The 14,347-nt window shown below is 37.2% G+C and overlaps 1 protein-coding gene across 1 annotated transcript in view; it reads left to right on the top strand.

The window, feature by feature from the left end:
- The first annotated feature begins 2,769 nt into the window (after positions 1–2,769).
- Positions 2,770–14,347, top strand: part of WDR35 (WD repeat domain 35) — a 42,713-nt gene continuing 31,135 nt past the window's right edge. The window contains exons 1-10 of the mRNA XM_059842929.1: positions 2,770–2,891; positions 3,514–3,631; positions 4,451–4,522; positions 5,854–5,946; positions 7,043–7,171; positions 7,393–7,526; positions 9,128–9,293; positions 9,390–9,535; positions 11,569–11,694; positions 14,085–14,270. Coding sequence (XP_059698912.1) covers positions 2,868–2,891; positions 3,514–3,631; positions 4,451–4,522; positions 5,854–5,946; positions 7,043–7,171; positions 7,393–7,526; positions 9,128–9,293; positions 9,390–9,535; positions 11,569–11,694; positions 14,085–14,270 — 1,194 coding nt within the window. The 5' untranslated portion in view covers positions 2,770–2,867. The remainder of the gene's footprint in view (positions 2,892–3,513; positions 3,632–4,450; positions 4,523–5,853; positions 5,947–7,042; positions 7,172–7,392; positions 7,527–9,127; positions 9,294–9,389; positions 9,536–11,568; positions 11,695–14,084; positions 14,271–14,347) is intronic.

Here is a 14,347-nt window from a genome sequence, read left to right as displayed (position 1 = left end):
AACTTCATTTTGCACTACACATGATAATATTTACATTCAATTCCTCTGAGCAATCACCTGCCTCACTTTGTGAGTACCAAGTAAAATTCCAAGATTATATAAACGATTTGTTTAAAATAGGACATATTGTTGTTCAGAAAAATGTGATTTATTATCCAGTGTGTTACAAGCCAATAATTACACACCCAAAAGAGACTCAATTGTTTATTTCAGAGTTGTGCACCCACGTCTGGGTGCTCAGTGGTGTTCCAAAAATCAAGCACATTGCCTATAAAAACTTATACTTAGTAAAACACAAAAATACAGTAAAATTTCTCCCTGAATACAATAAAATTGCAGTACAGATTCTATTTTTGTCCATGTGCAGTTCATGAGTCCTGAGTCAGTTTCAGCTTTGGGGGTCTTTCTGTTAAGACCACCACAAAGTTGGAGGAATACCTTTGCTCTGTGTAATGAATTAATGAGTACAGTCATCTCAATTCCATGGCTCTGTGTGTGGTTAGCAGTACCTGAAAAGGTCCTTTCCTCTTCTCAGCTAGTGGAGTATCTCTCCAGTTTTTCAGGTAGACTTGATGTCCATGCTTGAAAGAATATATGGTTTGGAGGAATACCTTTGCTCTGTGTAATGAATTAATGAGTACAGTCATCTCAATTCCATGGCTCTGTGTGTGGTTAGCAGTACCTGAAAAGGTCCTTTCCTCTTCTCAGCTAGTGGAGTATCTTTCCAGGTTTTCAGGTAGACTTGATGTCCATGCTTGAAAGAATATATGGTTTCGTGACTTGATTGGGACTGGTCTTCTAAAGAGCAAGTACCTGTGTAATAATCTCAGGGTTTTCTTTAAAGACAAAAGATAATCTGTTAAAGCTTTTTCTCTTACCACATCATCTGGTCAGTTTTTCCCGTCAGATTCACATTATGTGGTGTACCATATAGAATTTCAATTTTTTCTTGAATTTTTTTTTTTACAACCTGGCAGAATCCTTCCAATGTATCAAATCAGTGGTTGAAAAGGGAACTTTTACATATACAGGGTTTTGGTGTGCCCAAATTCTACCTGCAATTGGACTAAATGCACCCCTTAATTCAGTCTTACCATCAGTACTTTCCTGGTCCCAATTATCACTATCCTAATTCTTTCTCAGAGAAACCAACAACTGTACACCTTCTTCTTCACTATCCACTTTCCCTAAGAAAGACACCTTTTCCCTATACTAGAAGCAGAACAGCAACAAGATAATTTCTTTTTCTCTTCCATCATCATTAACATATTTGAATCAGACACCAATAACCTGCATTTTCTTGTTTTATGACCATTTCTCAATGAGAAAACAAATCCACACACACAATTTCATCCCACTTATCCAATCTTCTGCAGAACAAGAGGTGTACCATGTTATTATAATTTCATCACCATCCAATTTATATTATGGCCACCATTGAATATAGTATTCCTTTAACTTCCACTTTGTAAGAAGTTCTCCACCAAACTTGTCCCAGTGATTCAAAATACATCCTAATGGAGAACAAGGAAAAGGTTTAACTGATTGCCCCATTCCACACTACTACCCAAAAGAGAATGTTTTTTAACCATGACTTCATACTCTCGTCACTCTCAAGCATGTGTGAGTTTTCCAAAATTCTACTACACAATACCAATTTCACAATATTATATCAACCCCTCTATTTACTTTATACAGTCTCTTTTCATGTGTTGCATCTCTGCATCTCTTACCCATTCCTGGATGAGGAGATACTTGCACAGTCCCTGACCAAAAGGCCAATGGGCACTGGAGTTACATAGTGCTGCAAATTACATAGTTCTCTTATTAATTAGTGTTCTACCTTCTGATGGTTAATGATTCTCTCGCTTCCCATGTTAATTATTCACATGCTCAGTCTTTTCTTTTGGACTGGTGGGTTTCTTGGGACTGATGGTTGCAATCTGCCCCTGCTGGAGTTACCCTTTACCCAGTCTGAGCTGATGGCCATATGATGCTGAGTTGACTTTACTAGTTTCTTTCTTATCTTGGGAGTTCTGCCAAATGTGGGCCTTGTGGCCCATAAATTCTGCATTCTTTGTGTCCATTATCAGTGTGACATCCTTCTTCCCAAGCTTTATTAACCTCTCCCTAGGTCTGACATCATCAAAACTTGTACAGCTGTAAATTTTAACATGGCAGTATTAGTGACAAGTAATTTATCTTTCTAATACCTCAGCATCACTGAGAGCTCATTAGTTGCTCTCTGTTTCAATGATTAAGTCTCCTTCCTTTTTGGTTAGGAATGCCTTTAAACTGAAATAGGCCAGGTTTAGGTAATATATTAGGAAGAAATTTGTTACTGTGGGGGTGGTGAAGCTCTGGCTGAGAGAAGCTGTGGATGCTCCATCCCTGGAAGTGTTCAAGGCCGGGCTGGATGGGGCTCAGAGCAGCCTGGTCTAGTGGAAGGTGTCCTGGCCCATGGCAGGACATGGCAGGGTTCTAGATGGCCTTTTAAGTCCCTTCCAACCCAAACCATTCTACGATTCTATGTCGATGTAAGTTACACTACGAACACCGCGCATACACAACCCGCCGTTCACAAACTTTGGGATTTTTCTTCGTGTAAAAGCAGCGGACATTTATTAACGCACTGACAGTGTTTTCAAACCGAGCTGAGCGCTCCCAAACCGCCTGGGCCGGCGATGCCCTGAGGGCAGGGCCCGGCGCGGGGATCCCGGCCCGGGCGGAGCGGGCACACCGCTAATGGCGCCGGCCGCTCCCCCGGAAGCGGCGCCATTTCCGCGGGCGGTTGCCAGGGGGACGCGGGGCCGGCTTGGCCGCGCTGCCGTGAGGGCCGGCCCGGGCGGCTACTGCGCTCCGCCGGGATGTTCATCTACCTGTGCAAGAAGGTGCTGCTGGGGAGGCGCGGGGCGGCGGAGGGCAGGCTGCTCTCGAGCATAGGGAGCTGCCCTGGGGAGTCCCGGGGATCGGGAGCGGGGAGCCCGGGGGGGCTGAGGGGACCCTCGGGGCTCTCCCGCCGCCCGCGGCCGCTGCGAGGCGGCCGGATACGGTGCGGCACTCCCGGAGCGCTGCCCCGCTCTGCCCCGCACTGCCCCGCTCTGCCCCGCTCTGTCCCGCCGGTTCCCTCGGCCTGGCTTGGGGCTTCTTCGGTCTCCCGCTGCTCGGGCAGCTCCGCGGTTTTTCCCCCGACAGGCTCTGGACGCGGCTTTTCCGCTGGAGACTGAAGCCCTGTGCACTGTGTGACCCCTGTCACTTGTTTTTGTTGCTCAGCACACCTTTGCAGGTGTCCTGTTATTATTACTTATTCCATGAGTCCAATTGCTTGAGGGTGGCACAGTTTCTCTAATGCTTACAGTTCTGTCTTCTCTCTGTTTTTGCATGTACAGGTCTGTTAATAGAAATAAATTTATCTCTTGTGCTATTGTAGGTGTCTCTGAGGTGTTCAGATAGACGATGTAAAATAAAACGTGGTTATTGCAACTGTTGAGATACAAAATACTTCTTTTTCAGATTGCAATTCCCGGTAATATTCGATTAAAATGTATTTCCTGGAATAAGACCCAAGGTTTCATAGCCTGTGGTGGAGAGGATGGATTACTGAAAGTTATAAAATTAGAAACACAAACAGGTAAATGGGAGTGGTGTGTTAGTTTGTTAGGGTTTTTTTGGGGGGAGGGGTTTTGTTTTTTAATTTGTATCTTAAGAACAAAACCCACCACACTTAAATATAACTTCTTCTCTGAGTTACTTGACAATATTGCAATGTTTTCAATCTGTACATAGCTATTATGTATTTTTTCTAACATCAAATTTTTTCATCACTGTCTTATGTATAAAGTTTTTCTCCAGCTGGTCTTATTTGTCACACAAATAATTTGTCTACCCATTATATCTGCTGAAGTTTTCTTCAGTGCTGCTTCCTTTTTTTTTTTTTTAGGGCATATAATTAATTATTTTTGTGTAGGCTTCCTCTTTATTTTGGAACTTACTTTGTTATGTCTTGATTTTATTTGATTGTTTCCTGCTATCGTTATGATTTTATGGAGAAAGCTGTGTATTTTCTTTTAAATAAATATGTTCCAGAAAAAAAAAATTTGAAACTTTTTTTTCTGAATGTAACGAAATGTGATAACCATAGATGTTGTTGTGGGGTTTGGAGTTTGTTTTGTTTTGGCGGTTGTTTTTATTTTTTTTTGTTTATTTTGTTGGCTTTTTTCCCTGAAAAACTGCTAGACCATAAGGCATGTATTGATTTGGATGACAGATGTGAATGGCAAACACATGGAACTGAGGGGTGGAAATTTCATCCTGCAGTTACCAAGTACTTCTTTTTAAGTGGTTTAGTTTATCTATGTAAATTGTGATTAGAGCTTCAGTATTCATAGAAACATGGTAACAGGTATGCTTTGTTAGGTTTATTTTCATAGTGAATTCTGTTATTTTTTAGATGAGGCAAAGATAAAGGGACTAGCAGCTCCTAACAACATTTCTGTGACTCAAACTCTGGAAGGTCATAGTGGTAAGTGTATTTGGGCATTTGGTCTACTTTTAGTCAGAATAGAAATAAAAAATTTTGTGAAGCTGATAGAGTAATTTTGGTATAACTTTTTATTGTAAATCCAAAATAAAGGTTGTGGGTATTCAGCATGATATGTAACAGCTTGGCTGTATATTTTTACCATGATATCTTGGATAAGGCTCTTTGGGTTTTCATTTTAATCGTGTCTGTGAGATTATGTGTTACAGTAACTTTCCATTTTCTTCTGAAGAAATGAAAATTGGTTCAGTAAACTTGATTTCTGTGTTAAATATATGGTAATTTTCCCCTTTACTGAGAGATTACAGAATGTGTATATGCATTAACTGTAGTGTACAGACAAAGTTTAGAGAGGTTAGAAAGCAAGCTGGAGAAGTATAATGTGTGAAAGTAAAAATTGAATGCAGCAAAATTAGGGAGGACTGAAGTTCTCACATGAGAAATGTTGGATGGTCATCAGCCATGGACAATGGGATATGAAGAGGATGCTGAAATCCTTGCATTATTTGAGGAAGTAGACTTTTTTATGAAGACTTGCAGTTGAAATCTGCCAAGAGTGAGGTTATTTTAAGGGCTTAATTGAATAGGATTGGAACAAATTAATTGGGAGGAATTGATTTAGTGGATACTTTGAATGGATGTCTTCAATTCTGAACTAGATTACTATTACCTTAAAAATCCCTGACAATCAGAATATTTTTGATTGCATCTGTTGATAATGTGCTTGACTGAAACACTAAAAATGGAAAGGATACAGAGAAAATGTGTACCCAGCAGTGAGGGGAGGAAAAAGTGTGATACAGTTTGATCTGCCATATGAAACTGATAAAAGTTCGAACATGTTCCAAATATTTGTGAGTGGGATCCCATATGAAGCTTGAGGGTCTGAAGGATTTGTGTGTAGAGCACTCTACAGGGTAATTGTCAGGGAGATTATGTTTTAAAAATGCAGCAATAGCGAGGATCAAACTACTAGGAGGAAGGAAAACCCCAAACTTCCTACAGCTGTAAAATTTTGTCAGTGTCCCAGAGTGTCAGAGGTGGTCAGAAACTGCAAAACCATGATTTGGGTTTTGGGTGTGGAATCAACACTGAGCAGGATTTGGAGAGGATGTTACTCCAGTGGGTGAATACAGAAGCAAAAGGAGCTCTTGGCAGAATTTTGAAAGAAGAAATAAGTGGCACTGAAAGAAGCCTACAACTAAATCCAAGTCAGCAATGTAAATTTTTGAAAAGGTCCAGGTTGATTAAGATGGATATTTTTTATTAACTACTTAAATAATGCCAATAAAAAGCTTTTTATCACTTTCTAGGTTTTGTGCAGGTTGTGACATGGAATGAACAGTATCAAAAATTGACTACCAGCGATCAAAATGGCCTCATCATTGTGTGGATGATGTACAGAGGTATTCTGCAGGATAAATTTAAGATGGGATAATATTCTGTGTTATGAGAAAAATTTTTTTCCCCTCACTTGCAGTTTTTACTGTTGTTTTTCAGAGTTTTTATTTTGCAGATTGTATAGCTCAAATAGTTTTAAAATTACTTTTTTAATTGTAATATTTGTCTATATTTTTTATAGTGTAGTCACATGAGACAAGGCATTTGTCTTGCAGAGCTACCATAGATGAAGATATCAGTACTTAGCCATGTTCTTGATAAACTGTTCTAATTTTTTTATCTCTGTTGCTTGGTATACAGCATGAAAAAATATATGGTGCAGTGGGCACAAACATGTTAGTAGACTACAAGAACTTATCAACGCTGCATAAAGCATCAATTAAATACTCTCATAAAACCTATCTTTAGAAATGTTTAAGGTAATGAACCAATATGACTAACCAGTGTATGACTATAATTACTTTTATTGCTCTTGACCCTTTCACACACACATACACTGTGGCTCACTGGAATTCATTTAAAAGCCAGAAAACCTCACAGTCAAGGTAACCACTTTCCAACACATGTAGGAAAGAAAAAGAAAATAAAGGGTTTTCCTGTTCTCTTGGGAATTTTAGTTTAATGAAAAATGAAAACAAATAAAATCTTAGCTGTTCTTCTCATTTCAGGAGTAAAGAATAAAAGTCTTTCTGGCTGATACATGGTGGCTACTGTCACATAAATAATCTGTTAGTTTTGGAAAATAATCAGTAAAGTACTTATTACCTATTCCTAGCAAAGCCAGTTGTTCCCTCTGTTTGTATTTCCTATTTTATTGTCAGTTCTGAAATTAGTTGAGCACAGAGCTCTTTTTATAGGCCCCTTTTGGACTTTGGCTCCCCTTTCCGAGTCCTCATTCATCCCTGTAGATTTTGGGAATGAGCAGCTCCCATGGGAGCGCTGGCTTTCACAGTGGCTGTGTCTGTGTTTTCTGGGGACACTGTGCTGTGGTCTTGCTAGGCTTTTACTGCAAGAGCAGTTCAGTGATTATCATGTACCTTGAGTCCTCTAGAGGTTTATCAAATCACAAGTGTAACTCAGTTTTTCTTTCACTTCTAATAGGTTCTTGGTATGAAGAGATGATTAACAACAGAAATAAATCAGTGGTTCGAAGTATGAGCTGGAATGCTGATGGCCAGAAGATTTGTATTGTATATGAAGATGGAGCTGTGATTGTTGGATCAGTGGATGGTAAGATTTTAAGCCCTACTAACTGTTGTGCTCTCACACAAATTTGTTTGTAGTGTTATATACACAGTGTCTCTGTTTCTCTACGTAAATATAATTAATAATTAATAGTTACGTACTAATTGTTGTTTTGACTATGGCTGTTTTAGTTTTTACATTGCTAGCTTGCATCCTGTTTTTGATTTGTGGTATATTTATTAAGTGCAGTCAATGTTTTGTTCCAGGCAATCGCATTTGGGGAAAAGACTTGAAAGGCACCCACCTGTGCCATGTGGCCTGGTCCTCCAATAGCAAAATTTTACTCTTTGGAATGTCAAATGGAGAGATTCACATTTATGACAATCAGGGAAATTTTATTGTAAGTTCATTGTGGTATAATTAAGGATTATAATTATAACATCAGGGTATAAGATTAATTATATATAAGGATTATAATTTACTTCAACAGGCATAAAACTGCTTTTATTTTATTTAGTATTTATTTAATTGGTGGACATCAGTACTGGGAATTGGACAACCTTCTGTGCAGAGCTTATTCAAGAGTTCTGCATCTTTTTATTATAATTGCTTCTTTTTTGGTAGCTCAATGATTATCACATCAACTAATGCCTTTCAGCCTTGCAATAGTTACTGAAAATGTAAAAGTAGGAATGGTCAGACTGGTGAAATTAAGTTAAACTCTTTGGGACATCTGAAAATCTTTACTTTCAAAGATGTTTGTGATGATAGGTCAGATTTAATATTTTTTGGCTGTTGTTTTTTTTTCTTCTTTCATTATTTGGAGGAACTAATGCTGGCTTAAAGGATATTGACTTCTTCCAGCTTTTGCTTCCTAAAGTATTAGCAGGCTTTTAGAAAAAGTGATAGTTTATCTTCCTATTGCTCCTATTATTCTTTAGAGAGATCCTGGTAGTGAGTAGAAAAATAAAAGGAAATAGCTGTAGTATATTGCTGAATTCCTACAACCTAGATTTATTTATTTATTTATTTATAAATATATCTGCTTACTTAAAGTATTGGAGTATGACTATAACAAAATGCTATGTAAAACACTGACTTTAAAATCCCTGTATTTGAGACCATGTTCTTAACTTTTAGATGCTTAATGTGGTGAATTTTCTTCTCCTTTCCATTACCTTCCTAAGAAAGTATCTGCTACCCTTCCCATTTTTTTTTCTTTATCCTCCCACTGTATCTTTCTTTCTTTCCACTGTGTGAGTCATGGTATTTCCAACTGCTACAAATTACTGAAATTCTTTAAATAGTTTGCTGTCATTTCCCCCACCATATCAACAGCATGTATGGTGGTGCTGTCTCTCCCATAACTTACTTGGCATTCCTCTTGGAATTGATTCAGGAATTCTCTTATCTTTCAGACAAACCCTTACTTACTTTTCCAGGTGTTCTGGACTAGTTATTGCAAAAGTTCTCTTAATTAGTGTTCTAATTTGGACACTAGTTTTTTCCAATTATTTTTATATGTTATTCAGTAAACTTTAGTCAAGAAAAAGCAAACAAAAGTTTTTTTGTTCTGTTATTTTTGTTGATGTTGTTGGGTTTTCTTTTGTTGTATTTTAAATTTTGTGCCTATGAATGGTTTGAAATAATGATTATTTTTTGCTGTGTTCCAGGGGTTTCTCGTGTTTATGTACATGTGTCAGTGGTGGCATTTTTATCTTGTTGGTTTTCTTTGTTTTTAAGTTACTTTTCAAAGAAGGAAAATGCTGACATTAGGGTACTTCTTTGTCGCTAAAAATATATGTTTTTGTGTGTCTGATCTGGCTTTGATTATATAAGGAAGTTTTTCAAACCCATAAAATTCTGAGACCTTCAGAATTTTTCTTGGGACAGGAAAACAATTTTGCTTCGACATCTTGTCTTTTGCAAGTGTCAGTAGAGATTTAAATTATTCCTTAAATAACATGTTTTATATGCCTTGAATTAACCATTCTTGTGCAGGTGAAAATGAAGCTGAGTTGTTTGGTGAATTTAACTGGAGCCTTCAGCATTGCTGGGATACACTGGTACCACGGTACCCAAGGCTACATTGAACCCAACTGCCCTTGCCTTGCTGTCTGTTATGACAATGGGAGATGCCAGATAATGAGAGATGAGAATGACTACAGTAAGTACAAAATGTAGGGTGCAAGTTACTGAGCTTCTCTTGATCCAAAATGTCTACTTGTGTTGATATTCTTAATGTTTATTCCTTAAAAACTAGATCCTGTTTTGATTGATGCTGGTATCAATGTTGTGTGCATTCAGTGGAACTCCAATGGAAGCATTCTGGCACTGGCAGGCTCTCTCAAAGCAGCTTCTCAAGATAAAGATATCAATGTTGTGCAATTCTACACTCCCTTTGGTGAGGTAAAAATATTTGATAAGTGGTGTAAATGTTTGGGATTTTTTTTTTTTTCTTTCAAAATTTTATTATGTTTTGCTGCAAGGTCGTTGCTGGTGGAATTTGGATGCCAAAATGTAGGTGTTTAGTGCCCTGAGGAATCCATCTGGGATATCCACATGGGTCTGGAAACAGGACTATGTACCCTTTTAGAACAGCAGCATAGTGGCCAGTGTGAAAATCCCAAGTGCCTCTCAAAACACTAGTGATAGGATAAGTGGGGTGTCTGACTTTGAACACCAGATCCCTGAGATGAGACTATGGAAGATAAGCAGTTTGGAGCTTAGGCAACAATCCAGATGTCAACATCTGTGTATCAAATCTAGAAGTACTTGTCTTTCTACACTGGCTGTGTAAGAGACCTGGGCATCTCTGGAGTAGAAGCTGAAAATACAGCAGTGAATGAGTATTGGTATTAAATACTTGGTATTTGCTCTTTTATATGGAATCCGTAAAACTGGCAAAAAGGCATCCTGTATCAGTAAAAGCAATGGCTCAGAAACCTCAGAAAAGCTATTTTTTCTTTTAAACTTCTTCATTTGGCTGTTGTGGCTATTTTTTTGTAAATGGTTTTTGTCCATCCTGGCTTTTTATAGTAGATTAAATGTTTGATATTTGAGAGACAACTGGTCAATATATTTTTGTTGTGCTATTTTTGCCTTGCCAGGTAATGTCCTGTTTCCTCTTAGTAATATAGCTGAAAATCAGTAAGTTAGTGTTGTGTATCAGAGTGTGATGAAGTTTGTCCCTTGTACAGAGGAAGTACTGACCAGCTCTGATCTGAGCTGTGACAGGGGTTAAGATCCAATGTCATCTGTAGGGGTTGCCTTAGTTAAAAGGATTTAATGGAGCCAAAGGTTTTGGCAATAATGTTGCATCTATGGTTGCTGATGTCCTTTGGACTAACTGAAACTGATGTTCCAGATTTTGTATTTAGTGTTTCGAAGTAAATTCTTCAGGTTTTAGAATTGTTTTGTACTCGTTCTGATACTCAGATATGGACTTTTTGGAAGATGGTATTTTCCGTTAATAATGTGTGAGCAGTATTTTGACTTGGTATTTGCAGCTGATCAAAGGCATGAAATAGGAAAGTTAGACCTGAGCATCAATGTTCTACTCAGTAAAATGTATTTTTTAAAGCCTAAGATTATTCAAAAATGTACAGTAAATAGTAGATAGGTGTATCTTTTACTACATACATCTATATTATTTGCAACTAAAAAGGTACCCACAAAGAAGTTCTCTGTGGGACTAAGGTTATAGCTTTTGAAAACATATTTTTTTCCTAATTGTTTCCTTCATTCAATTTAAAATTCTTCAGCAAAATAAAGATATTGGAAAAAAGTTGGAAAGTGTACCAACTGCCTTTCTTAGATTATTTTGGAAAAGGGATAGAGAAGAGGAAAATGTCCATTGCCTCACTGAAAATTGTGTACTTTTGCAGCTAATTAATTGTGTGCTCTTGACATTGAGTAGAGATATGTTTTTATTTGTTTAAGCTATCAGCTGTTGTTAAGAGTGTTGTACATGAACTGACTGATATACTTCCAGTGTCAGTGAAACTTCTGAGGCATGTCAGGATCAGTACTACTGCTGTGTTTTAATTGTGACTGGAATCATAAAGGTGATTCAAATTACCAACCAAAGGGAATAATGTTTATACTGTCATTCTCTATCTACTGTTTATTTCTTCAAGCTTGAACGATCACTGAGTCCTGTTGTTTCTTTCTCTCTGGAGAAATAAAGCACAAATGAAAAAACAACAAACCAAACCTGAGGTGAAAGAGCATGTTATGGTGTACACCTTAAATATCTCTCTTTCTTTGCATATCTATTGAAATCTGAGAATTGCTATGGGGTACTGTAAAGAATATCTATAGGGATATCTATAGATATCTATAGGGCTTTTTTCAACAACAATCAAAACTCTCATTTATGTGTTCTAGAGTGGCTTCCCTGTAATATATTAAATTCTTTTTCTTTCCTTGTTTTAACCAAGCACTTACGTACACTGAAAGTTCCTGGCAAACAGATCTCTTCCTTGTCCTGGGAGGGAGGTGGACTGAAAATTGCACTGGCTGTTGATCATTACATATATTTTGCAAACATTCGTCCACATTACAAGGTATGTAGTAATGTGAAACTTAATTGTACTAATTAGTCTCCTGTTACTTATTCTCTTTCTGATCAGGTTGAAAAAGTAGCTTGCTCAAATATATACATACATACATATATGTGTGTGTATATATGTATATATATGAAGCTAGTGCTTAACTTATGATTGCAGCTTGATCAACACTACTGACTTGCAGTTTTAGTGGAATGTGAGGGTCTGTCTTGGTGATGCAGTGGCTTAGCCATTGCCTTTACAATGCATTTGGAGTTTCATTGTCACAATCAGGAAACAGAACGATTCTAAACTTGGTAGGACTTGAGGAATGGGAATTGTTTGAGCTTTACTTTACTGCCATTTTTTTTAGTGGTGAATTATTCATTTGAGCCTGGAAAGTTGAGTAGACACCTGAACAATAGGAGTGAATGCAACCTGATAGATGTACTTTTTGCTTTCATTTCAAGTACTTCCTACAAGTGTGTATCATCTAATTCTAAATAATGTTTTATCTTGTTTACCACCTGAGTTTTTTCATTTGGTGGTCTTTCTTTTTTAGGAGTTGGAACTATTTAATTTAAATTTACAATTTAACAAATAATAGCATTTACTGTCCAGTACAGAGTATTATATACTTCTTTTCACAGCACAGGATATGTTCTTTAATCATCAGTGTGTAGCCACTGTAATTAGAGAGAGTGCAATGTGAGGAACATCCTGCAGCTATATTGAAATGTGTTTTGGTCAGGGAGTTGTAAAAACAAATCTGCTAGGAAGCATTTTCAAATAGTTTGTTGTAAATATTCTGGAGAGGACTTTGGAAATCTGAGTTGGAAATTAGTCTTGCAGGAAATGCTACCTAATGTTTATTCTGGGAGATGTGCAACAGCTGGAACACAGGCCTGTTGCTTTTTCTTAAACTCATCAGTATCTAGGAGACCATGTGTGTTCAAGATCTGACACAGTTTGCAAGTTAATAATACTTTGAAACTTTAGTTTTAGGAACTGCATGTGTAAGCTCATTTTTTTTCCATTTTGCACAATTAAAAAGGAGAGAGATATGTTCAAATTAATTTATTTCTGCAGCAAATAATATGTTGGTAGTGCACTCTATTTCAATGTTAAATATTTTTATGGTGAATGATAAATGTTTTCCTTCAATAAATACTTCTGCTGTGTTTGGGTAATATAAGTAACTCCCTTTTAGGAGCTACATATTCTAAAAGGTGACAGTCATTAAATGGGAGTGATTTGAAGCTGTAATTATCTTAGGCTGGATTGGAATTAATGACCTGGAGATGAAGAGTTAATATCACATTACCAATCTACTGAATAGTCTGTTTTCTTCTATTTTTCAATAAGCCATAAGAGAAAGGGGGCTTTAAATTAACGTGACAGTAAAAACTATGAATTGAGCTGATCTTTTTTTAAACTTTTCATAGTTTGCATGGAGTTGTAATACTAGTTTGGAGTCTGTGGGTCTATTTTAAAAGTTCTTCTGTTGATGCTCTAGTTTATCACTTTGTTTTCATTTCCTGAGGAGTGTGGGAGCCTCTCTTGCCAACACTAATAAGCTTTCTCTTCTCCCTCTCTAGTAGATGCTGATGCAGAGCATTCTGTTTGGTTTTCTGCAATTGCATCATCATCTTTAAATGTTTTGCTTTATGTCTCATTTATTTGACAGATTCACCTCCTTCCTATTTTCTGATTCTGTTGTATTAGAAAGGATTTTCATTATTATATTTTGTACTTTAAATCAGTTGAATGCAATAAAATGCATCCTCATGTATGTTCTGCTTCTTTTGCCTTTTTGCCCTTTCTCCTACTTGTTACAGGAATAATTACATTCTTCTGGGAGGAAAGGAGGGGTTTTCTCATGGTACTAATATGGAAGAGGCTATGTGAGTTATTACAGTGCTCCTGTATAATTGCTTATTTTTGTCTGCTTCTGGAATTGCACTGTTTAAGGTATTTATTGTATGTCCTATGGGAAATGAACTTCAAGTTTCTGAATCAGTAGTCACAAAGCAAGCACTTTCATGGGAAAAACCATCATCACACCGGGTATATCTGAATACCTGCTGAACTATAAAAATATACCTATATATCTGCTGAACAAGGAGGAAACAGGGCAAAGTGAAATCTTGTCACATTTTGAGGGTGATCCTTCAGTTCTGATAGGAAAAGCTTGCTGTGATAGAAAAGCTTCTTTTGCCAGTTTAATATTATTTCAGTATCTTATTATGTAAGCTGTGTTCTCGTAATAAATTAGTTTGTCACTTGACAGGTAAGAAATATTGAATATTAACTGTGTATATGAAATAAACTCTTTCATGGCTGGAACTATTCATTATTGAATTCTTCTAATTTCTGATTGGTTTTACCAACATTGTGTTTCTTGGCAGTGGGGTTACTGTTCCAACACCGTTGTTTACGCCTATACCCGAGCGGACCGCCCAGAGTGCTGTGTGGTCTTTTGGGACACAAAAAACAATGAGAAATATGTGAAATATGTCAAGAGCCTTATTTCCATAACAACTTATGGGGACTTCTGTGTTTTAGCAACTAAAGCAGATGAAAATCAGCCTCAGGTAAAATCTGTCTTAATTTTCACTTGGAATGCTCTGTTCCATGTGTCAGTTCTTTAAGATGAAATGTAAAAGTCTGA

Source organism: Haemorhous mexicanus, chromosome 3 (assembly GCF_027477595.1).
Source record: "Haemorhous mexicanus isolate bHaeMex1 chromosome 3, bHaeMex1.pri, whole genome shotgun sequence".
In the NCBI taxonomy this organism is placed as follows: domain Eukaryota; kingdom Metazoa; phylum Chordata; class Aves; order Passeriformes; family Fringillidae; genus Haemorhous; species Haemorhous mexicanus.
Note: the sequence above shows the minus strand (reverse complement) of the source record. Positions and strands in the feature narration are given on the sequence as shown.